The 27,243-nt window shown below is 43.6% G+C and overlaps 1 protein-coding gene across 5 annotated transcripts in view; it reads right to left on the reverse strand.

Moving 5' to 3' along the window:
- Positions 1-16,169: 16,169 nt before the first annotated feature.
- The window catches only part of rpap1 (RNA polymerase II associated protein 1), a 90,884-nt gene continuing 79,810 nt past the window's right edge, over positions 16,170-27,243 (reverse strand). For all 5 annotated transcript variants that reach the window (XM_048600171.1, XM_048600173.1, XM_020511841.2 and 2 more), the window contains exons 23-25: positions 26,124-26,300; positions 17,826-17,882; positions 16,170-17,054 (exon numbers count right to left, since the gene is read on the reverse strand). In XM_048600171.1, the coding sequence (XP_048456128.1) occupies positions 16,899-17,054; positions 17,826-17,882; positions 26,124-26,300 (390 nt within the window). In that variant the 3' untranslated portion in view covers positions 16,170-16,898. The remainder of the gene's footprint in view (positions 17,055-17,825; positions 17,883-26,123; positions 26,301-27,243) is intronic.

The raw sequence follows: 27,243 nt of genomic DNA on the forward strand, positions 1-27,243 counted from the left end.
CTCTGCAAGACTTCTCAGCTAGTCCTGCAAATCTGTCTTTTCCCTATAGCCCTGCAAGCATTTTCCCTTTACAAGTTCCTTTTTAAGACTCCCAAAGTGACTCTGTCTCCACCATCCTTTCAGGCAAATCATTCCAGATCCTAACCATTTGTCACATATGTGAAAAACAATCCATTACTTCCTGTGCCATTTGCCTTATTTCTTAGCATGTGTAACTTGGCCAGTGGGAACAGTTTTACTTTTTCTCCTCTGCCCAACTCCTCAAAATTTCAAAAATCTGTCAACTCAATTCCCTCTCAACTTTTGGTCCGTTAAGGGGATCAACTCCAGCTTCTCCAATCTAGCCACTTCACCAAATCCCTCATCATTGGAACTATGCTCCCAACTCTTTTCTGCACCCTGTCTAAAGTCTTCACGCATTCTTCTGAAAGTGTGGTGTCCAGGAGATGATGCAGTACTCCAACTGAGGCTGAACAGTAGTTTGGAGTAGAGTAGTTTATAAAAGTTCATCATAATTTCCTTGCTTTTGCTTTCTATGCCTCTGTTTTACATTCCCCAGGATCCTCCATATGTCTTTTTTGTGCATTTTCCCAACTTATCCTGTCACCTCCCGTGACTTATTGCACATATACCTCCTTGGTCTCTCTGTTTCTACACCCCTTTTATAATTGTATTATCATTCACCTTCCTTAATCACTTCACACTTTTCTGCATTAAATTGTATCTTTCATATATTCACCCATTCCACCAGGCTATCTATGTCCTCTTGAAGTCTCTCTTGGGGTAGGCGGTGGCCTAGTGGTATTATTGCTAGACTATTAATCCAGAAACCCAGCTGATGTTCTGGGGACCTGGGTTCGAATCCCACCATGGCAGATGATGGCATTTGAATTCAATAAAATATCTGGAATTAAGAATCTACTGATCACCATGAAATCATTGTTGACTGTTGGAAAAACCAGTTCACTGATGCCCTTCAGGGGAGGAAATCTGCCACCTTTACCTGGTCTGGCCTACATGTGCCACCAGACCCACAGCAATGTGGTTGACTCTCAACTGCTCTCTGAAATGATCTAGCAAGCCTCTCAGTTGTACCAATCACTACAAAGTCACAAAGAAATGAAACTGGACGGTTCACCTGGCATCGACCTAGGCACTGGAAAAGACAACGGCAGAAACACCCTGTTGACCCTGCAAAGTCCTCCTCACTAACATCTGGGGGTTAGTGCCACAATTAGGAGAGCTGTCTCACAGACTAGTTAAGCAACTGCCTGACATAGTCATACTCACAGAATCATACCTTACAGACAATGTCCCAGACCCCACCATCACCATCACCATCACCATCCCTGGATATGTCCTGTCCCACCGACAGGACAGACCCAGCAGAGGTGCCGGCGCAGTGGTATACAGTCGGGAGGGTGATGCTTTAGGAGTCCTCAACATTGACTCTGGACCCCATGAAGTCTCATGGCTTCAAGTTAAACACGGGCAAACATCCTGCTGATTACCACATACCATCCTCCCTGAGCTGAAGAAGCAGTACTCCTCCATGTTGAACAACACTTAGAGGAAGCAGTAAGGATGGCAAGGGTACAAAATGTAGTCTGGGTGGGGGATTTCAATGTCCACCACCAAGAGTGGCTCGGCAGTAGTACTACTGATTGAGCCAGTCAGGTCTTACTGGATATAGCTGCTAGACTGGGTGTGCGGCAGATGCTGAGGGAACCAACAAGAGGGAAAAACATACTTGATCTCGTCCTTACCAATCTGCCAGCTGCAGGTGCATCTGTCCATGACAGTATCAGTAAGAATGACCATCTCACAGTCCTTGTGGAGACAAAGTCCCGCCTTCACATTGAGAACAATCTCCATCGTGTTGTGTGGCGCTATCACCGTGCTGAATGGGACAGACTCTGCACAGATCTAGCAACTCAAGACTGGGCATCCATGAGGCGCTGTGGGCCATTAACAGCCGCAGAATTGTACTCCAGCACAATCTGTAACCTCATGGCCCTGCATATCCCCCACTCAACCATTACCATCAAGTCAGGGGTTCAACCCTGGTTCAATGGTGAGTGCAGGAGGGCATGCCAGGAGCGGCACCAAGCAGACCTGAAGATGAGGTATCAACTTGGTGAAGCCACCAAACAGGGCTACTTGCACACCAAACAGTGAAAGCAGCAAGTGACAGACAGAGCTAAGCAATCCCACAACCAATGGATCAGATCTAAGGTCTGCAGTCCTGCCACATCCAGTCGTGAATGGTGGTGAACAATTAAACAACTCACTGGAGGAGGAGGCTCCACAAATATCCCCATCCTCAATGATGGAAGAGCCCAGCACATCAGTGCAAAAGATAAGGCTGAAGCATTCGCAGCAACCTTCAGCCAGAAGTGCCGAGTGGATGATCCATCTCAGCCTCCTCCAGTGGTCCCTACCATTACAGATACCAGTCTTCAGCCGATTCACTCCACATGATATCAAGAAATGGTTGCAGTCCCTGGATACTGCAAAGGCTATGGGCCCTGACAACATTCCAGCAATAGTACTGAAGAATTGTGCTCCAGAACTTGCCGCACCCCTTGCCAAGCTGTTCCAGTACAGTTACAACACTGGTATCTACCCGACAATGTGGAAAATTGCCCAGGTATGTCCTGTACACAAAAAGCAGGACAAATCTAACCCGGCCAATTAACGACCCATCAGTCTCCTCTTGATCATCAGTAAAGTGATGGAAGGTGTCATCAACACTGCTATCAAGCAGCACCTGCTCAGTAATAACCTGCTCAGTGACGCCCAGTTTAGGTTCCTACAGGGTCACTCAGCTCCTGACCTCATTACAGCTTTGGTTCAAACATGGACAAAACAGCTGAATTCCAGAGGTGAGGTGAGAGCGACAGCCCTTGACATCAAGGCTGCATTCGACCGAGTGTGGCATCAAGGCATCAAAACTGGAATCAATGGGTATCGGGGGCAAACTCTCTAGTGGTTGCAGTCATACCTGACACATAGGAAGACGGTTGTGGTTATTGGAGGTCAATCATCTCAGCTCCAGGACATCTCTGCAGAAGTTCCTCAGGGTAGTATCCTGGACCCAACCATCTTCAGGTGCTTCATCAATGACCTTCCCTCCATGTTAAGGTCAGAAGTGGGGATGTTCACAGATGATTGCACAATGTTCAGCACCATTCGTGACTCCTCAGCTACTGAAGCAGTCCATGTTCACATGCAACAAGATCTGGACAATGTCCAGGCTTGGGCTGACAAGTGGCAAGTGACATTTGCGCCACACAAATGCCAGGCTATGACCATCACCAGTAAGAGACAATCTAACCGCCGTCCCTTGACATTCGATGGTGTTACCATCATTGAAACCCCCACTATCAACACCCTGGGGGTTACCATTGACCAGAAATTTAACTGGACTCACCACATTAACACAGTGCAGGCCAGAAGCTCGGAATACTGTGGCGAGTAACTCACCTCCTAACCCTTCAAAACCTGTCCACCATCTACAAGGCACAAGTCAGGAGTGTGATGGAATACTCCCCACTTGCCTGGATGAGTGCAGCCCCAAAAACACTCAGGAAGCTTGACACCATCAGGACAAAGCAGCCCGCATGACTGGCACTACATCCACAAGTACCCACCACCGATGCTCAGTAACAGCAGTGTGTACTATCTACAAGATGCACTGCAGAAATTCACCAAACATCCTCAGACAGCATCTTCCAAACCTACAACCACTTCCATGTGGAAGGACAAGGGCATCAGATATATGGGAACACCACCACCCCCAAGCTCCCCTCCAAGTCACTCACCATCCTGACTTGGAAATATATCACCGTTCCTTCACTGTCACTGGGTCAAAATCCTGGAATTTTCTCCCTAATGGCATTGTGGGTCAACTCACAGTAGGAGGATTGCAGCAATTCAAGAAGGCAGCTCACCACCACCTTCTCAAGTACAAATAGGGACAGGCAAGAAATGATGGCCAGCCAGCGATGCCTACATCCCACAAATGAATAGAAAACAAAAAATATCTTCACAGTTCATAATACTTCCAAGTAACTGGTCATCTGCAAATTTTGAAGTCATGCCTTGTGCAGCCAAGTCAAGGTCAATAATATATATTCAAAAAATATCAGCATATATCCACTGCCAATCCTTAGCAAATGCCACTGTAAAACTTCCTTCCATCTCCAAAACAACTGTTCACCACTACACTGTTTCTTTTCAGTCAGCAACTTTCAAGTGCAAGCTGCTACTGCCACTTTTATTCTATGTGTTTCAACTTTACCAAAAAGTCTGTTATGTACCACTTTATCAAATGTCTTTTGGAAGTTAATGTATGCTAAATCAACTGCATTACCCTCATCAACCCCCTCTGCCATTTTAATGAATCCACACACTGGCTTTTGTTACTTAATCCACACTTAATCAAGTGACTATCAATTTTGCCCTACATTATTGTTTCTTAGAAGCTTCCCCACCATCCAGATTGAACTGACTGACTGCAGTTTTGCAATTACCTTCGCACCCTTTTTGTACCAAGTGTGTAACATTTGCAATTCTCCAGTCCTCTAACAACATTTTTGTCATTTGAAAATCCCACCCTTACTTCCATCAGGTGCTCCAGATGCATTCCCAGTCCTGGTGACAACTCGAAAATACTAACCATCTTTTTAATACATCCTCTGTATCAATTTTTAGTCCATTCTGTGACTCATCTGTTTTCTCTTATGCTATGACTTTGGCAGGATTCTCTCCTTTGGTGAAGGCAGTGTAAAGTATTCATTTAGTAACACAGCTATTTCCTTCTGTGTAGGTCCATCTTTGATCCCTAATCAGCCTGGTTTCTCCTTTTATTATTTATACAGAAGATTTTTCAACTCCCATTTATGTTGGCTGCCAGTCTCTTCTCATACTCCATATTTATTTCCTTTTCCCTTTATGTGTTGTATATTCTGTCTACTTATCACTTGCATTATCAAACTGACATTTAGCAGATCATCTTTCAGATCATCTAACTCCCAATCTCTTCCATTACCCAGGGAGCTTCAACTTTAATTGTATTACCATCTCTCTTGTGGGAATATACCTCGACTGTACACGCACTAGTCATCTTTAAAATTGAAACGAATTAGCTTTGAGTGAAAAGTTTATATGTCACCACATCTTAGGTACAAAGGTATCTGGGTACAGCTTATTCAGTTACAAGATCTTAGGAAATAGAGAAATAAAAGGTCCAGCATTGCTGAAATAAAAGGTCAGAACAACGGTCTTCCAAGCCAGACCATGCTGGTACCTAGCCTCCGGTCCACACTGGGCCTTGGCTCCAGACTGCACCGGGCTTCATCTCGAGGATCATGAAGCTGGGACATCACTATGGAATCATCTCGAGACCGGGAGAACAAGCTGAGGCCATGCCAGGCTGTCACATGCCGCCGGAAGACTGCCACGCCGGGCCGAGAGGACGCCATGCCAGGAGACAAGCCTATTGTCATTAGGATTTTGCTTGCCAATGTCTGATTGCCAATTTACTGAAGGCAGGTTTGTTCTCAGCCCACTGAAAATGGCCCTCCCCAGTTAAGTAATTTTACTCTGGTTTGCTTTGTGTTCCTTTCCAAAGCAAACCCAAACTTTAGGATATAATGATCACTGTCCCCCAAATGTTCCCCTAACGTCACTTGATGTGTCTGATTAACCTCACTCCCAAAAACAGGTCCAGTGATCCTTCCTTCCTTTCTTAGCAGAAAAATATTTATCAAGAAAATTCTCCTGAACACACCATGGAAAATATTCCCTCACCCCCTCTTTGCCTTGGGTTGCCAAGTCTCCAAGATTGTCAGGGAGTCTCCAGCAACCAAAATGAAACTTTCAGACATTACTGCAAGTAAACTCTGGAGGAGAAAGCAAAGACGGAATTAAATTGTTGTTTTCCTTTGACATTTTGTTTGAGGACTTTGTTTATCAATGAAAATATGGAAGATGGCAAAGGAAAGCTGGTCAGTAAACCATTGCAAATTGAAAAACGTATTTCAAGAGATTGCCCCACACCTTGGCTGTTCCTTGGTCCCGTGTTCGCAGGGCAGCCTGTTTCCATGAGCATGAAAGTTATCAGTACAACCTCAATCCCACCCTGTCCCACAGTCACCGGCACTGCCCCACACGCATCCTCATCCTGTTTCACCGATGCCGCCCCCGCCACCGCCCCTGCCCCCACTCTGCTCCAACAACACTGAACTCCCACCCTCAGCCCCACGGTCACCGCTCCTATCCAAATCCCCACCTTGCTCCACTGTCACCATTGCCAACACCGCTCCCATCCCACCCACACCCTGCCCCACAGTCACCAACATCACCCCCAGCTTTCTCCTGTGGTCACCACGACCCCACCAACCTTTGTCAACATGGCTGTTGGTGGCAGGAGGTCAAACCTGGGGGAATATGTCAAACTAGAGTTCGCGGGACCCAGGGCTCACGCTCAAGGCAAGTGTCCACACTCCGGAAGCTGTCTCTTTCACCTCCCCTCCATCCCAAACTATGATGTACTTGCATGGGGCTCCAGATCAGATCTAACAAACGTGACAGTGGCTCACAGAATTAGTGACAAATGAGCTAAATTCACAGCAAACTGCAGGAGGTGATTAAAGACAATTAGGTAGATAGGTTCTGGGGAAAGGGAAGGCAGTGATAATTGGATAGCTAGGCAGTACAATCATAATGGGCTATTACGGCCTTCTTCTATGCTGAAGATTCTACAAAGTAGATAAGGTCTGTTTTGAGCAGCAGGAACTGACGGTGGATGAACTGATGAGCTTCCTATGATTGGCAACACTCAATAGAATAAAGGTGATATGCTACTAATTTATCCAGTACGCAAGAAATCGACTGATACAGCGGAATCTGGGAACATTAAAGTACACAAGCAAAGGAATAGCAGATAGTGATAGATGATATAATTCTATAGGTGAAGACTAAGCTGTATTTATACAGAATGTTAACGTGGAAAAAAAAATCTCAAGATACTTGCCAAAAGAAATAAAGCCTTGTATTTATATAGCACTTTACACAACTTCAGAACATCCACTTTACAGTCAATCTGTAGAGGAGTTGACATTGAAGTCTAACACAGGTAACTAATGTGTCCAGGTCACACAATGTGATAAATAACATGAGCATGTCTTTTAGTGATAGTAAGAACTGCTGATGCTGGAATCAGAGATAACACAGTGTGGAACTGGAGGAACAGAGCAGGCCAGGCAGCATCAGAGGAGCAGGAAAGCTGACGTTTCGGGTCAGGACTTCCGAAGAAGGGTCCCGAACCAAAACATCAGCTTTCCTGCTCCTCTGATGCTGCCCGGACTGCTGTGTTCCTCCAGCTCCACACTGTCTTTTAGTGATGTTAGTTGAACAATTAAACTCCACCAAAATCCTGGGAAGAATTTCCTGCCTTTCTTCAAAATATTACCAAAGGGTCGTTCATGACCACCTTCAGGAAGACAGAGCCTCGATTTAACATCTCACCCAAAAGATTGTATCCGTGACAGTGTGGCATTTTGTTAGCGCTGCGCTGGAATGTTGGCCTAGAGCTGAACAACTTTTGATCATAAACAGAACTTCCATTTATTTGGACACCAAGTGTTGGCACTGGTTCTGGTGTTAATACCTCAAAGCACCTCTATACATAAATCTAAGTTGGTCCGAAACTCTGCTACCTGTCTCCTAACCCACACCAAGATCCTTTACCCCTGTGGCACACACTGGGTCTTGGACCAGCAGCACTTCAATTTTAAAATTATCACACCTTCCTTACTCTATAACCTCCAATTTTGGCTTTTGTTTTGGAGTACTCCTAATATAAATTCTTGGTGTTTCTGCATTCCTCTGCCCAGGCCCAAACTCTGCAATTTCTATCAAAACCTCTATGATTCTACCTCTGATAACACTGCTGTAAAGTGCCTTGGGATGTTCTACTGCAATAAAATCACCATATAAATGCAAGATTTTGTTGTTGTTTTACTCGCCCCAATTACCAGCCTCGTTTATCTCATCCCAGCACTCCTTGGCCACTTAAAACAATCACTTCCACCTGATCCTGACCCGTTTGTTTGCTCCTCTGCCTCCCTTCCCAGAGGAAAACCTAGTTAAACTTGCAAATACTTCGAAATGGAGCTCCAGCACATCAAGGACAATAATTTCCGAGTAGCCCTGCTTTGTTTCCTCTAGGTTTCCTGACTCTGTTCTCACTCAAGAACTGTTAAATTTCTAATTTACGGTTGCCTTGAAATATCATCAATAGTTTGCCTTTGGGTGTTTCAAAGCATTTTCGGTTCCACTTTTGAGAAAACAGATCTGAATCTATTTCACACACAGTCTATAGATAGGAACTCTCAATGGGGGAAGTTTGCTGTTCTTACTAATTTTTCTGTGCAGTGTGCTGTATTCTGTGTTCAACAGTGACATCTGCAGCTTAACATGAGTAAACACAGTGTGGAGCTGAAGGAACACAGCAGGCCAGGCAGCATCAGAGGAGCAGGAAAGTTGATGTTTCAGTTCTGAAGAAGGGTCCTGACCTGAAAGCTTTTCTGCTCCTCTGATGCTGCCTGGCTTGCTGTGTTCCTCCAGCTCCACACTGTGTTTACTCATGTTAAGCTGCAGATGTCACTGTTGAACACAGAATACAGCACACTGTGTTATCTCTGACTCCAGCATCGGCAGTTTTTACTATCTCTTAATTTGAGGAAAACCGCTTTAGAAATCACAGGAGCAAAGTTGTAAACAATTTTTTAAAAAGCAGAATATAGAAGAAATGAACTTGCATTCACATGATCCATGGCCTCAGTAACGTTTGTGCCACTCAAGAGCCTAGTAAATGACCATTTCCAATGAGAGAATCTAACCATCGTCTCCTAAACACCCAATGGCATTAACCTCATTGAAATCATCCATTATCAACATCTTAGGGGTTACCATTGACCAGATTGAATATGACATGCTCTTCCTCAGATAAAGGGGAGAGAAAACATTTCAATGAATTACAGGTTTGGTCACGAGGGAGCAAACAGACTCAACAAGCAGTAACTGGAAACTTGAACAGTAGCAGTAAGACACCATCATTATTGTGTTTACCAGCTCTCCTCATAAGATACCCAAGGTGTGCTAAGCAACAACCTGCATTTATAAAGCACCTTTTAATTCAGCAAAATATCCCAACATAACTTAGCAGCATGAACAGACAAAGCCAGATGTCAAGTCACATCAGGAAATGCAAGGTCAAGTGGTTTGGTCCCAGGTTTTGAATGTAGAATAAAAGGTGGTAAGGTTTTGTGGAAATAAATCCAGAGCTAAAGGCCTAGACAGCTACAGCCACCAATAGCGAAACAATGAAAATCTTCTAGAGCCAAAGGAGGCAGTGAAGTAGTAGTAATGTTACTGGACTAGTTATCCAGAATCCCAGGCTCATGTTATGGGGACATGTGTTCAGATCCCACCATGGCAAATGGTGAAATCTGAATTCAATAAAACAAATTTTAAAATTAGCCTTATGGTGACCATGTAATAATGATTGTTTAAAAAAAATTATCTATCTGGTTCACTATCTGCCAACCTTACCTGGTCTAGTTTACATGTGTTCCACAGCAATGTTGCTGATTCTTAAATGCCCTCTGGGCAATTAGGAATGGGCAAAAAAGCAATACCCACATCCCATGAATGAATAATAAGAAAAATAAAATTGGAAAAGCACCTATGCGCAGTATTTTTTGACTGAATTTTCTGCAATTGTTCGATAGACAGATAATTCAGTTTAAGAGAGATATTCCTTCCACTAAATACCAAATGCACATATCACATATTCAAACAGATATTATAGGGAAAGACCAAGCCATGCAAACACACACTACATAAATATTCTGATTTAAAACAATGCCCAGCAGAGTGGCTGAGAAATCCTTCTAAATTCCACCAGAGGTCAGCAAACCCTTGGTATTAAAAGAGCACAACAGTTCCACATCATGCTGGTGCAGTCTCCTCCAATGTGTCAAACAATAAGTTTTTGCTTTGGGCTGCAGATACAGAGGTTCAGGGGAGGAGCAAGATCTTGACAGGACAGACGCGTTCAGGAAGCTTATTTAAACAAGACATTGGGATGGTTACACAGTTAGAGAGAATAAGGCCTCCAGTTAATAGGAGACTAAATTGAGGGAGAACAGCTATGTTTATTCAACCACTCTCTTAGCCAACACAGCTAGCTCAAAATACATGTAAACTCAGAGAAGTAAGAGCAGGCATAACAATATACTTTCTTGAAAAATAGTGTGTTTTTATCTCATTACTTTAACCTGCAGCACATTCACATTATCGAATAACATTCCCTCTTCTCCAGGACACAACGTTTCAAAGCATCACCACCACCACCAACCCCCCTCAGCACCCACCCCCCACCCCAACACCACCCAAGGTAAACAGCACTGTTCACTGTTGAAATGAGCCATATGGCAACAGTGTCCCATTAAGGGAGTCAGAGGATAGCAGGAGAGCAATCAAACAAACTTTGGTGTTAAAGAGATAACAAGGTGTAGAGCTGGATGAACACAGCAGGCCAAGCAGCATCAGAGGAGCAGGAAAGCTGACTTTCGGGTCTGGACCCTTCTTCAGAAATGGTGTTCAAGAGGTAGGTTTTAGGGCCATCTCAAAATGAGGGTGAGAGAGTCAGAGAGGTTTAATTTAGGAATTTCACAACTTAGAGCCCAGGTACCTGGAGCTGCAATCACCCATGGTGAAGTGATTACAAATCAGGAATATACAAAGGACATGGCTGGAGCAACACAGAGATCCCCAAGACTGTTAAAGCTGGAGGATGTCCAGAAGTAGGGAGAAGTGAGGCTACAGAAGCATTTGAACATGAGCATAGGGGGGATACACAGCTGCGCCAAAAGGAAGGGAAATAAGATTTAGTGAGAGTTAATATATGGGCAGGTTATGTAGGGTTATGATAGGAGGCCAGTCAGGAGAGCATTAGAATGGCCAAAGATGTGAAAAAGCTTGGTTGCCTCATCATTCTCATTGGTAATTGTGTCGAGAGGAGCAGGGGGGGTCGTTGTGTGGAAAATGAGTCACAGCTCCTACCTTGATCAGTCTCCAATGCTTGCTGCAGCGAGGTGCAATCGAGGATGTCTTAGTGAGTAGAGGCTGGGGTTTCAGCTGCCTGTGCTGACACACACTCTTGACGCTCACAGTTGGATGGAGAAAGCTGCTGAAAATTGAGGTTGCTTGCCAGTGCACCTCGTCATTAGACAAATAACACTGATTGATGATGTCGTTGGTGCATAGCCAGACTGAATGGACATCACAGCATTTGACACACAGCACTCAAGTCTGTTCACAGGATATATCTATCACTGAAACAGACCTGCAGGTTACAAGCAAAACACATAGCAAAGAGATGCATGAGCTAGAATGCAATAACAAGTGTGATTGGTCTAGTGGACAGAGTAGATGTTGTAATATCAGATCCTTTTGCTGCCCCAGTCGTGAGGTCAGTGCCAACCTTACCATGCCTTATGCTGGTTGAGTTAAGTTGATGGATAGTGTTGGAGATGGGTACGTGGCCATCCATGAAAGTACAAAGAGAAAAATAAAAATGCAAACAGCAGGGAACTGGTTGGTTAAATGAGTGGGCAAGGGTCTGGGAGATGGGGTACAATGTTGGTAAATGTGAGGCCATCCATTTTGGTAGGAATAACAGCAAAATGGACCATTGTTTAATTGATGAAAAATTGCAGCATGCTGCTGTGCAGAGGGACCTGGGTGTCCTTGTGCACAAATCACAAAAAGTTGATTTGCAGGTGCGGCAGGCAATTAAGGCGGCAAATGGAATATTGTCCTTCATTGCTTGAGAGAAGGAGTTTAAAAATAGATAGGCTATACTGCAGCTGTATAGGGTGCTGGTGAGACCATACCTGGAGTACCGTGTACAGTTTTGGTCTCCTTACTTGAGAAAGGATATATTGACACTGGAGGGGATGCAGAGGAGGTTCACTAAATTGATTCCAGAATTGAGAGGGGTGGCTAATGAGGAAAGATTGAGTAGATTGGGACTATACTCATTGGAATTTAGAAGAATGAGGGGGAAATCTTATAGAAACATATAAAATTATGAAGGAAATAAATAAGATATAAGCAGGGAGGTTGTTTCCACTGGCAGGCTTATGAGGAGAGATGGAGTAGACTGGGACTATACTCATTGGACTATAGAAGAACGACAGAGGCATCTTACTGAAACATATAAAATTATGAAGGGATTAGATAAGAGAGAAGCAAAGAAGTTGTTTTCCCTGGCGGGTGAAACTAGAACCAGGGGGCATAGTCTCAAAATAAGGGGGAGCAGATTTAGGACTGAGTTCAGGAGGAACTTCTTCACCCAAAGGGTTGTGAATCTATGGAATTCCCTGCCCAGTGAAGCAGTTGTGGCTACCTCATTGAATGTTTTTAAGACAAATATAGATAATTCCTTTACTGTTCAAAAATCTAAGGGTTATGGTGTGTTTAAGTGGAGCTGAGTCCACGAAAAAGATCAGCCATGATCTTACTGAATGGCGGAGCAGGCGCGACAGACTAGATGGCCTACTCTTGCTCCTATTTCTTTCTTTTTCTCCCAGAGAAAGACATTGACCAATCCTGCAGACTCCCTGGGGCCCAGCATCAAACAACAATTACTATCCAGTATGCTCTGATCCATTTCCTACCTTGTGCATTTGTGTGTGTGTCTGTCAAAACACTTAGTATGAGCTATGAGAAACTGGCACGGGGTGGGGGGTTAGCTTGACTGAGGTAGCTTTGGACTAAATGGTAATTTCAGCAACTCGATTTCCCACCAATAGAACAGGAGGTCAGCGTCAATGTCAATACTGGGTTCCTTGCTGTTGTCTCTTTCTCGTCACCTCACACTCCCCCATCCCACAGCATTCCATTCACACTCCTCTCACCATCCCTCTCACTTCCTGGCTCACCACTTAGCTGAGGGAGGACAGCAGTAACTGAGATGGCAGATGAAGCAGGGAGGGCTCTCTTTGAGCACTCCTCTGAGTCAGCAGTTTTACAATTTGTTTTAGGGGCACCAGGCTGTTCCACCAAATAAATTCGAGTGAAGCTATTACCCAAGTCCTGTGGCATCACTAGCGGTATTGTCACAGGCACTGGTGACTGTATGGGGTGAGGGTACAACCCTTTGCAATTGTAGTGATAGCAAACTCAGGCTTGCATCATCAAGTATTTAGTACTGAGTCTGCACCTTCAGCCAGAGTGACTATGCAGGAAGGTTATAATCTCACTGAGATCATGACCTGAATAATTACTTACATTTCAGACTTCTTATCATCATCAGTGGGTCTGTATCAGATTGGTATCAGGTTTGGCTGTGACACCAATTCTTGTTCAAATCGCTGTGCTCAATCTGGGTTGTGTGACACTTTCAGAGCCAATGGTGGCGTGTTCATATTACGAAAGTTTACAATATGTTATTGCTTTGGGAATTTGGACTCTGAGGTAAAAAGGGTTTTGGTTTCCAGAGCCAAACAGGGTTGAATTTTATTTCTAATGAAGTCAAAGTCAAGAATGTATGTGACTTCAACTAAATGATTTAACAAGCTACCTGACGAGAGAATTTCTGCTTGCTGTTGGCTTCAGCTTTTAAGCTGCACAGCAAACACAAGCGGCCATGGGTCACAAGCAGGTTGAGTTCAGAAGGTTCATTCCAGCAGGAGGACAATTTTAGTTTGTGGAAATCTCAGGCCATCAGAGCTGGAAAAAAAGTCTTGAGCACTTAGTACCACCAACATAATCAAAATCAGAAAAAGGTCTATGAGTCTCTCAGTGAGAATCACAGCTGGTGAAGGCACAGAAAATTGGCAAAAGGAAATGTTTGTGACCTTGTCAGTTCACTAAGAAATGCTGAAGTGAAGACAGAATTGGTACTTTAGTGGGATTGAGCACTTGTCGTGGTTAGTTCAGGAAGAGGGTTTTGAATCTTTCTTTTGCTGTTTATATGATCTTTCCAAATTGTCATTTTTTTTTCTTGTTTTTCTTTTGCTTAATAAACCCATGTTCCTTTATTAGAAGAACACTGACAGCCTCTTTTGAATATGTTCAGTGAATGACCATTACATTGACAAATTGCAAAAATAAAACCTACTGACTGACATTCTGGATTCTGACTTGTCCAGTACACTTGAACACAGGGCTCAAGGCTGAAACATGAATGCCGTGCTGAGGGAGCAACATGTAGTTGGAGGTGCTGTCTTTTGACTAAAACATTCATCCAAGGTTCTGCCTGCTCTTTAGGGTATATAAAACTAGCAGGGGAGTTCTCCCCAGTGTCCTATCCAACATTTACCCCTCAAACCAATATTCATCAGCACAAGTTATTAGAGTGCTGTTTATGGAAACTTGCTGTGTTCAAATTAGCTATCATTCTTCTAGCATGACGACAGTAACAAAACATCAAGAGTACGCTGTAGAAAAGTACTTTGTGACATCCTAAGGTTGTGAAAGGTGCTATATAAATTCTTCTTAAGTGCTTTCTTTTGTGCCATTGTAATGTAGGACATTATGTTTTGCTTTTGGAGGTATGCTAATGCGGCTGAATGATAACTAACTAGTTAGAACCCTATGTTAGCGCAAAGTGGTCAAAGGTCAGATGCATAATTCCTTGAGCATTTCAGCACCAAATTAAGAAACTCGGCCTCATACTTCACGCAAGTGGTTTCTTTCCCTTTCTTGCACGAGTCATCTTCTGGGTTTCGAGCGCAATTGCAAAATTATGTAGCAATCAAGTTAGCTTTTACACTGAGCATCGAGAAGGTTCAAACTCATTCCACATCTAAAAATTGAAATCTAAAAAGGTTACTAGAGGAGGCAGCTCTTCATTTTAATCTTTGACAAGAAACTTTAATCAAGTTTAACTCAGATTAGTCAGCAACTGTACACGCATATGGAAAGCATGATAACACATCCAGGAAAGGCAAAGTAAATTCAATCACCATGAGTGAGTATCTGTGGCACTGACATGCAATTAAAGGAGCATCACTGGCTCACAGTGTCAGTCTCTTCACAGGCTCAGGTCTCTCTATTCCTGTATTCTCCTCCTGCTCCCATTCCCCCCAACCAACTCTCCAAGATCTTCCACTTCTTCACTCTCCACTCCCATTGCTCTGCCAATGTTGTCCACGTCTTCAATCCTGACTTTTGGATTCCCTCTCTAAATCTATTCACTTGCCCAGCCACAAGTTTGGTCACCCATCCTAATATTTTCTTTGCTTTGATGTTGATTTTTAATGTATTTACACTCCTGTGAAGGTGTTGGTTAAAAGCAAGTTGACAAGGAGCAGAGGCTGATGGTTTCTTAGAGATCCCTTACTAGCCATGCCAGCTGACCAATTTGGAAATGGTTTAAAAAAGTCTGGTTCGGCTGTACCATGGCAGCTACTCTGAATCTGGATTTTGTACATCAGTTGAGAGCTCTTAATGAACACTGAACTCCTCCCTGTCATTCAATGTGCTCCACTGCACAGAATCATAGAGTACTAAAAGAGGCCATTCATACCCATGCTGACTCTTTGAATTAGCTATCCAATTAATCCTTTTGCCCTGCTCATCATCCCCCACCCCCACCGCCAGCCCAATTAAAATCATTTTATCATCAATTATTTATTCAGTTCTCTTTTTGAAAGTTATTAACGATTCTGCTTCTGCCACCCTTTCAACCAGCATTTCTACATCCTAACATTCATCTCTTCTGCTCTTTTTGCCAACTTTTTAAAATCGAGTGCTTGATTTATCAACCAATTACCAGCTTCTCAATGGAGACACTGCCCTTAACCCTTCCCTTAACCTTCTCTGCTCTACGGCACATAATAAACCCCCTCCACGCAACACATAACTGAAGTTGCCTCATTCCTGAAACTACTCCCAATCCAGTAAATCTCATCTGCACCCTCTCTAAGATCTTGAGCCTAAAGCCTTGCACCTAGAATGGAACACAATTTTCCAGCTAATACCTCACGATACTTTGGTGATAACCTCTACCCCTCCCTGTTTTCAACTGATTCAAACCCTTCCCAGGTCATCCTCCATCATATCCCAAACACATATGCACACGGATATGAAAGAAAAAGTTGTATAATTTATTCAAAATTAAGGTACATTGGATCTGTGGCTCACAGTTCAGACGCCCGATGTAAAATCTCACCCGTGCAAACTGCCTCAACAGCAAGCAACTGCAACCCATGGAAGATGGGACAAGAAACACTTTGCGCAATTCATTGCAGGCCAAGCCATTCCAAAATGTTCAAATCTTCCTCTGTGAAGGCACAGTTACAAAGTTCAGCTGGACTCTCCAGAAATTGCCCTCTCAAGTGTCGAGAGAGGAAATCAGCTCTTTGAGTTAACACAGCATCCGAGTAAACCTGGAATCAGGCATCCTATCTCATGGTACAGTTAAAACACTGGTGGTGCACCCAGTACTGACTTGTGGATGAGCTCCTGGTCATCAAGGCAAAACCTGCTCTGGTAGAAGGGTGTTTGTGGTGGCAGTGGCGTCATCCTGTATTACCTGCTCGTCCAGGGCTCCATCATCAGGCTTCAGGCCAACGTCTGGCTCCAGGCCACCGTCTTTATGGCCCAAGCTGACTGCAAATTAAAACTCACCTTTATAAACATATGAGGAGTTCTCAGATATAAAAGGACTTTTGTCAGTCAGTTCAGGTAGACAACTCTCAGCCGTTCCACTCAAATTCAGATCTCAGGGCATGTGGGATTCGGGTTCGCATGCCTACTGGAAAAGCACTTGCTGGACTGGGATCCCCCCTTCCCTGGTGCCAGCTTCTCACCCATTACTGTGCCTCCAACCCGACTTCTGGAGATATAAGGTCCCTGAGGACTTTTTGCATCCACCTGCGTCTCATCAGGGGCAGCTGCTCGTACATGTCAAAGCCACAGGGTGACTCCACGTTGGGCAATTTGAAGTGAAGCAGATGTCTTCTCAGTGCCTAGACGGGGAAGAGAAAAAAATATATGAACTATTTCTTTAATAGCCTCAGGATCTCAAAAGGCCTTTACAGTTAATGTTGAAGTGTGGGGAAAGTGCAACAGCCCATATGTACACAGCAGGACGGCACAAATAGCAAATCATAATGGCTACATAATTCTGTTTTCGTTTTGTTCAGTATCGACAGTCAAAAGGAGGACAGATCTTCCCTGCTGCTCCAAATGGTGCCTTTCAAACCCATCTGACAGAACAAATGGTGTCGAGATTTAAAATCCCACTGAAAGATAGTATATTGTTAATGGAATTACAGAATAAGCACAGTGCAGAAAGAGGCCATTCTGCCCATCGAGCATGCACTGACCCTCCAATGAGCATCCCACCCGGAGGCAGTGTCCTAACCTATCGCCACATAACCCTGCATTTCCCATGGCCAATCCCACTAGCCTGCACATCTTTGGACTGTGGGAGGAAACCAGAGCACCCGGAGGAAACCCACGCAGACACGGGGAGAATGTGCAAACTCCACACAGATACCCAAGGCTGGAATTGAACCTGAGTCCCTGGTGCAGTGAGACGGCAGTGCTAACCACTGAAGGAGACTATAATGGGACACAGAATTCTAAATAAGACAGAACCAAGGTCTTGTGCACAGACAGAACAGTATGCTTTGTTGAGAGGAAGCACAGTTCAGTACCCGCTAGCCCACAAGAATGCAACATCAAAGTAATGCAGATGCTGGAAATCTGAAATGAAAACAGAAAGAAATACCCACCTCATCCGTTAATAGGTAGGATTTCCGAAGCATGCTCTTCCTGGCAGCATCAAACACCTGCAAAACGAAAAAGAATTGTACAAAAAAATGTGGAAATCATGATGCACACCATCAAGGTTTGAAACATTTCTTTGTGCTAACTGCTTTAACTTACTATAACTAAACATTCAAGCATTTTAATGGCATATTACAAATAAACCGCTCATCTTTTGGACTTTAATCTACACGATGACTGTACAAACAAACAGAACAATCAGTGACTACAATGAAGCCCAAATGATGTGGATAAAGTCCATCAGTTTGCAAATTAGCTATGGTATAACTTATGTTAATTCTAGTGCAAAATCCTGACACTCTAAATACACTTTCTCTATATTTTGTATACACAGCAGTGCATGCTTTCGAAAGCTAATCGCTTTTGACCGAGTTACAATTTCTTTGTCAAGTGTTTCTCTGCTGTTCTGATTTAGCCCAAAAGACTGACTGATGGGTTGTGACCAGTATTTCAAATAGACTGCTTTATCTGAAACACACAGGAACCGTGACCTAAACATTACATATCTTGCTAAAGCACTGTGCATTTTTCAGTTTCTGAGGTATGAGCATCAAATTTAATCTTGCATTAGAGATGATGCAAGACATCTAATCCCTGTGGATTGCTGAATCTCACCCTGATAGTATGCCAGCACTTCTGGTTTGCAAAGATTACATTTCATTCTCAATCTTTTCAAGGCTGAAGTATTGTTCCATTGAACAGACCAGCAATTTAACAAAATTTCCCATTAGCTAATAAATCTGAACTCAATGCAACTGATTACATAGAACGTACAGTACTAAAATAGGCCATCCAGCCTATCCTTCTATATTCAGTCATGAACAGAGGGCAGCAATTGAACAACTAAATGGAGGAGGAGGCTCAACAAACAACTCCATCCTCAATTATGAGGATGCTCAGCAGATCAGTGCCAAAGACAAGCCTCTAGCATTCACGACTGACTTTAGCTGTACATAACGAATGATCTACTTCAGCTTTACAAGAGATCTACAAGAGCACAGGTGCCAATCCTCAGCCGGTTTGATTCACTATACACAATATCAAGAAATGGTTGAAGGCATCTGCCAAGATTATGAGCCCTGACAACATCCTGGTTGTAATACTGGAGAATTACTCAAGCTGTTCCAAGCTTACCCAAGAGGTTACAGGGGTATCTAACCAACAAGGTGGAAAATTGGTCCACCCATGAAAGGCGAGACAAATCCAATCCAGCTAACTGCTACCCCCATACTTTCAAACCTTGAAAAGTCACAGAAGTCGTCAATGACAGGGCTATAAAGCAGCATTTACTGAACAACAATCTCAATTTGGGGTGGCACGGTGGCTCAGTGGTTAGCACTGCTGCCTCACAGCACCAGGGACCCGGGTTCGATTCCAGCCTCGGGCGACTGTCTTTGTGGAGTTTGCACATTCTCCCCATGTCTACGTGGGTGTGCTCCGGTTTCCTCCCACAGTCCAACGATGTGCAGGCTAGGTGGATTGGCCGTGCTAAATTGCCCGTAGTGTTCAGGGATGTGTAGATTATGTAGGTTATAGGGGCATGGGTCTGAGTGGGATGCTCTGAGTGTCAGTGTGGACTTGTTGGGCCGGAGGGCCTGTTTCCACACTGTAGGGATTCTATGAATCTGTTTTCCACCGCTCGGTTTGGGTTCTACCAGGGCTGCTCAGCTGCAGATCTCATTGCAGCCTTACTCCAAGCATGAACAAAAGAGATAAGTTCTAGATGAGGTCAGAGCAACTGCCCTCAACATCCGGGTGGCATTTCATTGAATGTGTTGTCAAGGAGCCCTGGCAAAGTTGAAATCAATGGGAATCTGCTGGTTGAAGTCAGGCCAGGCACAGACAAAGATGGCTGTGGTTGTTGGATCTCAATCACCTCAGCCCCAGGATATCACTACATTTCCTTAGGGTAGTGTTCCAGGCCCAACCATCTTCAACTGCTTCATGAATGGCCTTCCCTCCATCATCAGGAAAGAGGATATTTGCTGATAACTGCAGTTTGTAGTACTGTTTGTATCCACAGATACTGAGGCAACAGGCAATAAGACCTGTCGCATTGAGCTGATAATTGGCAAGTAACATCTGCACTACAGAAATATCAGGCAATGGCCATCTTCTGTTGATATTTAATAGCACTACAAATTGAATCCCTCCACTACCAATATCCTTAGGGGTACCATTGACCAGAAACTGAATTGGACTAGATAGGAAGGTCACAAGTGCAGGCCAGAGGCTGGGAATTCTTCAGTGAGTAAACACCTCTTGTCACCTCAAAGTCTATCCACGATCAACAAGTCACAAGTTGGGAGTGCGATGGAATACCGTCCACCATCCTGGATGCAACTCCAACACCACTCAAGAAACTCTACCCCATTTCTAACCCATCCAGCTTGACTGGCACCCCACTCAACATTGTACACGTTCATTCCATCTGTCTGTCACTGGCACACAGAGGCAGCTGTGTCAACTAAGGCTCTTTCAACAGCACCTTCCAAGACTGCAAACTCGACAAAGACAGACAACAGCAGCAGACACATGGGAACACCCTTATATGCAAGCTCCCCTCCTAATTTGGAACTATATTCCCACTTCTTCAGTGTTTCTGGATTAAAATCCAGTAAATCACTCCCTAACAGAGACTGCTGTGATTCAATATGGACAATAAAGATTGATCTTACTAACAATATCCCAATGACAAATTTAAAAAAAATTGGGCCAGCCCAGTAAACATATTCTTCTAATCCTTCCTCTTTCATGTGTTTATATAGTGTCCCTTTCACAATATTGCAAGTATTAATGCGTAGATATTAAGTTTCAAATTCTAATGCACTTGTTATAAATAAGTTTCTCCCAAATTCTCTATTGAATTTATTGGAGATTTTTACAAACCTTAGATCTCAATTGTTTTACAAATGGAGTATAATCTCTATGCTGCCCCTACAAAACCCTCACTAATCCCAAAGACCTCTATCAGTTATATATTATGACAATTAGGGCTGAGTATTGGAAAGCTGCCATTTCAGTCACCAAGTCACCAGAAACAAAGATCAAACACACTGGTGTACAGAAAAACTCTCGCAACACTGTCTCAAAGATAAACCTCAAACCTTGAACCCAGTGTACTTCCACTGCATGTTTGTGCCATTGTTCCATTCTGCAGCCTGCCTGAATGTCATGACCAATGTAACGAGCCTGGGTAGCATATTCTTACGTAACCAAGCTGTTCCAAATTGTATGCTCATTTCAGATCAGGCAGTTAAAGCCACTCTGACAGAGGATTCTCATCTGCCAATTTTGCAAACAAGAAACAATAGCTGCTACAGCTTCAATAGTTACTGATGTGCTTAGAGCTGTCAGGAATGCAAGCAAAAATGGAACCACACATCTACGGTGTCCCATGCGGCGTCAGGATATTCTAACATGCTTAACAGCTAAACAATGCAGTGACAGCTCCATTGTATGCAGCAACTACGGCCCAAAACAACTATGAGATAATGTCCTAAAAGTCAATTTCAATTTTGTTAGTTAAGATACAAGGCCAACTGTAGATCAGATATCTCAGAAAACAATGTCTTGTACTTCTGTTCAGACTGGTCCACTTTAGAGACTTAAGTACAAATTCTGGACTTCAGTTATGAAGGCACACTGCTCTGTCAGTGATTCTGTCTTGTAAATGAGATGTTACACCGAGGCTCTATCTTCTCTCCCTCTTGGGCAGAACTAGAATATCCCGTGGTACTATTTTGAAGACAGGACGGGATGTTTTCCCTATCTCTCAACCAACATTGCTAAAAAAGATTAACTGATCGTTATGAGATTGCTGCTGTGCGAATTCCGTGTCGGCAAATTGACGGCTACACTTCCTTTTTTACCATAGTGGCACCACCTCAGAAAATATTTAAATGGTTGTGAAATGCTGAAAATACCATTTGGCTAGGAAAGATGCAAGTATTAATGCAAGCCTTTGTTTCCCTTCCATGACAGTGTTTCTACTTCTGGACAGTGTCAGCTAGTCATTACCACCACATTGCAACCTCAATGATATCCTGTGCAAAACACACATCGACTTCTCAGTTAAAAAATCAAGTTGAGGTGCTGGTCATTGAACTTGCTTCAGAAGATCACAGATAATTGTGTGTGATGTCATGCTAAGTAGATTAAGTTTGCTTGATATTTTCCATTATAGTATCGGTAATGGTAATAGTATTTTATTTGTGTCATTTATCCATCCATTTACCAATTACACCCTAACAAAGACCATCTGTATACACAAATGCCCCGTCTACAAAAGCTTACACTTTTTGCTTACACTTTTTATTTGACACATTTTTGGTCTAGCTATTTCATTACAGAGTTTAACTTCCTTATTTATAATTGAGCAACCTGAGTGGATTTGGCACCATGTAGTTGCATAGTCTGGCCACCAGATATCACTGTACTATCATTTCTCCACAACCATCTTTTAAAAATTATTACCATTGAATTAACACCAGAAGAGCTGGGGCAAAAATGGAAGCGTGAATGGCAACAGAGATCACCTTGTTTCTAGGGAACCTTTTACACTCAAGAGTAATCAACAAGTGCTACTTAGTAGAAACTGCTGCTGTGCCTTGGGAACCGAGAGCCATAAACACTCCTGACTTTCAGAAGGACACCTTCAAAAATTAATTGCCACCTTACTTGCAAATCTAAAGCTAACAACTGAGCAATTGATTTACCACTGAATGAATCCCCTTCTGCATTGCTTTCAACTTTTATTCAATTTTCTTGCCTCCTTCCAGGAGGCTCACAGCCAACAGACATCTCCCAATGCATCAATAAATTCTCAAGCACTAGGCTGAATAGTGCTGTTCATCCTTTACTCTTGTGCTCACTCACCTAGATCGACTCCCAGTTCAGCAAAGGCTTGAATTTAAAATTACCCTGTTTGAACTGCACCCCCACCCTCTTAGGCTTGTCCCTCCCTTTTGCTGTAGCCTCCTTCCATTCCTACAAACCTCCGAAAATTTTGCGTTCCCCCAACTCTGCGGTCTTCTCCACACCCCCACCAATTCTTCCATGTGGCTGACTTCTCAGCTTGAAAATGCCCTTCATAAACCTCTGCCTTTTCTTTCGTCGCTGTCCTCATAGCTCATTACTGTGGTTAAAAACACTCCTGTGAGCACCTCAGCACATTTCACCATGTTAAAGCTGCTAAGTAAATCCATTGTAAATCCTACTGCACCCCTTACTTAACTCAAGCTGACACCATAAGCAGGCACCTTAGAGTGAGTCCCAGTTTAGCCCCAGCCTTAATTCGAAATCTTGCATTACTTCTTAATGAATTACAAATTATTTCAGTGGCTTTTTCTTTATTCATTCACCGCATGAGGGCGTCGCTGGCTAGGCAGCATTTATTGCCCATCCCTAATTGCCCAGAGGGCAGTTAGGAGTCAACCACACTGCTGTGGGTCTGGAAGCACATGTAGGCCAAACCAGGTAAGGATAGCAGTTTCCTTCCCTAAAGGACATTATTTAACCAGATGGTTTATTCCAACAATCGGCAATGGATTCACGGTCATCATCAGATTCTTAATTCCAGATATTTACTGAATTCAAATTCCACCATCTGCCATGGCGGGATTCGAACACAGGTCCCCAGAACATTATCTGGGTCTCTGGATTAACAGTCCAGCAATAATACCACTAGGCCATCACCTCCCCGTTTGCTTGCTCGGTATGCAAACTTGGTCAGAAGCCTTTGACCCCAGTCACCTCGGAAATATTGAGGGAGCTATCTGGAAGGGACAGACACTGGAACAAGAAAGTCTAAAATAAATGAGACAGGAGTTCCAGCCTTTACCTTCTATCCAAGTGCCCCAGGACCAGTCTGGGTCAATCTGACAGGCACTTTAACTGTAATAGCCAGCTGGCAATCATTACCAAGCTCAAAACAATCAACAACATTATTTTCAAAGAGTACAAATTGTTATATGTAGGAACCATAACAATCAGTCTGCGAACATCAAGAATCTGCCAACAGTTATGCAATAATGATCAGATCAATGACGATTGAGGGATGAATATTAGCAAGAACATCAGGGAGGAACTTGCCCCATTCTTTTTCAAAATTGTACCATGGGATCTTTGACGCCCATCTGAGAGGACCAAATATATAATGCTCCATTCAAAAAATTACCCTCTTTCTTTATGATAGGCACTCTTTTGAAGGATAAAACAATAGCCCAGCCAGCTATCATCACTAAGACAAAAATCAAAATACTGTGGGATGCTGCAAATCTAAGATAGAAACAGAAAGTGTTGGAGAAACTCAGCAGTTTGTTTGGAGGCGGAAAACTGCAGTTAATGTTTCAGGTCGCAAAAGATTCTTCTTCAGAACTCCAGCTTGAAACTTAAACTCGTTTCTCTGACTATAGATGCTGCCAGTCCTGCTGAGGTTTTTCAGCTCCTCTTAATTTTCATATCGTTAAGAGTGGACTTAAATCAGATTCTGTGTTTGTAAGCAAAACAGAAGAGTACAATCAAACACCTTGTTGAATAAAATTTAATAAAATTGTTGAATAAGTTGTTAAATTTAACTTTGCTGTAGTATCTTAAGCAGAAGTGTGGTTCACAACTAAGTGGTGTGTTCAAGTGTGAAGAATGGACATAGGACTTAGGAGCAGGAGGCAGCAACCTCTGCCGAGTGCCAAATTCCCTTACAGAATTTGCCTTCTATCCCTTCACCTGAAGTTGTTGAATCCACAGATACAACAGCCGTCCAGTATCTCACCCAACTAATCATTCTTTACTGGCAGGCAGGTTATTTGGCTATGGGGTATCACTGCTGAGCACAATCTCCTTCTCAGCCCCAGTGTTCACAAACCTGTGATTGGTTAGCAATGAGGACAGGGCTGATTATGTCTCTCCTCTGTCACCAATAATGCTTGTGCCAGCTCTATGCCACCAACTACCATGCAGTTTAGGGCTACATAATGGTGTACGAACTGCATCAAACCTGCGACCTCCCTGCTCCGAATGCTTTATTGCCATATCCATGGGCAGTTTTTTTGAAACTGGGATATCCCATGGAAACCTTCTTAGAAACAGATGGAGTCCACACAGCTCTTTGGGCATGTTCTGAGATTCACTGGGATCACACCGATCTATCTATACCACAAATCTATCAGCCCCTTGTTGACCAGGAGGATGGGGGTGCTTGACAACAGGGCATCAGTGTACCTCAGTGAGGACAGACAAGATAGGTTAGTGAATTTAGTGCCAGTTAAGAGATGGGCAGCAGAATTTACAATGAGCTGAAGCTTAGGAAGAATAGGAAGTCAACAATGTGAGCAAGAAAGGCCAAAACTGGAGATAATGTGAAGTGTTTCAGCAGCAGGAGGTAAACAGAACTATATCCAAGATTAGTCTTGGAATTTTCAATTTCCTCCCAGTCGTAGAGTTACCATGAGGAGGAGGCCATTCAGCTCATGAAGGCAATGCTGGCTCTCCAGAGCAAACGATTCAGTCTCATTCCCCACCAGTCTATCCACACCACTGACAAATTCATTTCCCTCAAATGCCCAACGAATTTCCTTTTTAAATCATTGATCACCTCCACTTCTACCACTCTTGCTGGCAGCAATTTCCAGGTCATCACTGCTCACTGTGTCAAAACATCTTGCTCACATACTGCCTGTATCTGTTGCCCAAACACCTTCAAACTGATCCTGCTAGCTCTTGTACCCCAATGGGGACAAGCTTTCCTTCGTCTACTGTTTTTAAACATTATAATCTTCTAAACCTCTATCAAATCTCCTCTGGTTTAACACGAGCAACCCAACTTTTCCAACCAAACCTTGGAGCTAAAGTAACCCATCTCTGGAACAATTCTGGTTAAGTCTCCTCTGCGCTGTCCCAAGGACTTCACATTCTTCCTGAAGTGTGGTGACCAGAACTAAATGCAATACTCTAATAGGGTCTAAATAAAACTTTATACAGGTTCTACATAACCTCCCTGCTTTTGTACGCAATACCTCTGTTATGATGTCCAAGATTCCATGTGCTTTAACAACTGCTCTAAAATGTCCTACCACTTTCAAAGATCTGTGCACATAAGCCCACACCCCCACCCCCAACCCCTGCAGGTTTCCCCTGTTCCTGCTCACTTTTTAGAACTGTGTCATCAGGTACGTTTCCTCTCTATACCGCTTCTGTGAAAATTCCCCTGATCACAGAAAATTTGTAGCCAGACGATGTCTTACCTCATCCACAACCTCCTGAGAGAAGATGAAGTTGTTGACGTGAGCCACTGCCACCACATAGAGCACGGGGCACCAGCTGAGGCGGAGGGTCCCCGTCACCAAGGTCTTGAAGTACTGCCGCAGCAAATCCAGGCAGGTTTCGGCAGGGTGGGTGTAATTTTCCAACGGGATTGGCAGCTATTTTGATACACAAAAGGTTGCGCAGATTGAAAGCTATCAGCAGATTGCCTAGTGTGGAAATTACCTCATCAGCTTCACAAACCACCCCATTACCCAACCCCAGCAGGACCTTAACTTAACTAGCCCCACCCTAATGTTCAAATCTCACAGTGGCCTGGTGCTCCAGGTCTATGACATCAACCAGCCCCATAACCCTTCCCCAAGAATCCAGATTTCAATTATTCCACAACTAACATCTACCCTTCAGCTCTCTAGGCTCTGAACTCTGGAAATCCCTACTTCAAGCTCTCAATCTTCACGGTTTGTTGTTCCTTTAAGATGCTTCTTAAAACTTTCCTCTTTAGCCAAGCTTTTGATCAATTTTTCTAACATCTCCTAGTTGTGGCCCTTTGTCAATTTTTGTCTACTCGCACTCCTGCGGAACTAACTGGAGTGATTTATGATAATCAAAATGTTCTACAAATGCAAGCTTTTCCCTTGTTTTCTACAGAATGATGCAGCAAAGGAGATGCATGTTTATTCATTCATTACTGCCTCTCCCCAACTGACCAGGAGGGGGCAGTGAGCTGAAGTCTTGAACCATTGCAGCCCATGTGGTGGAGGTACACCCACAGTGCCATTACATAGAACATAGAACATTACAGGGCAGTACACACCCTTCGTCCCTCGATGTTGCACCGACCTGTGAAACCAATCTGAAGTCCATCTAACCTACACTATTCCATTATCATCAAAATGTTTATCCAATGACCATTTAAATGCCCTTAAAGTTGGCGAGTCTACTACTTTTGCAGGCAGGGCATTCCACGCCCTTACTACTCTGAGTAAAGAACCTACCTCTGACAATCTGTCCTATATCTATCACCCCTCAATTTAAAGCTATGTCCCCTCGTGCTAGCCATCACCATCCGAGGAAAAAGGCTCTCACTGTCCACTCTAT

This window comes from Rhincodon typus, chromosome 8 (assembly GCF_021869965.1).
Source record: "Rhincodon typus isolate 14 chromosome 8, sRhiTyp1.1, whole genome shotgun sequence".
Lineage (NCBI taxonomy): Eukaryota > Metazoa > Chordata > Chondrichthyes > Orectolobiformes > Rhincodontidae > Rhincodon > Rhincodon typus.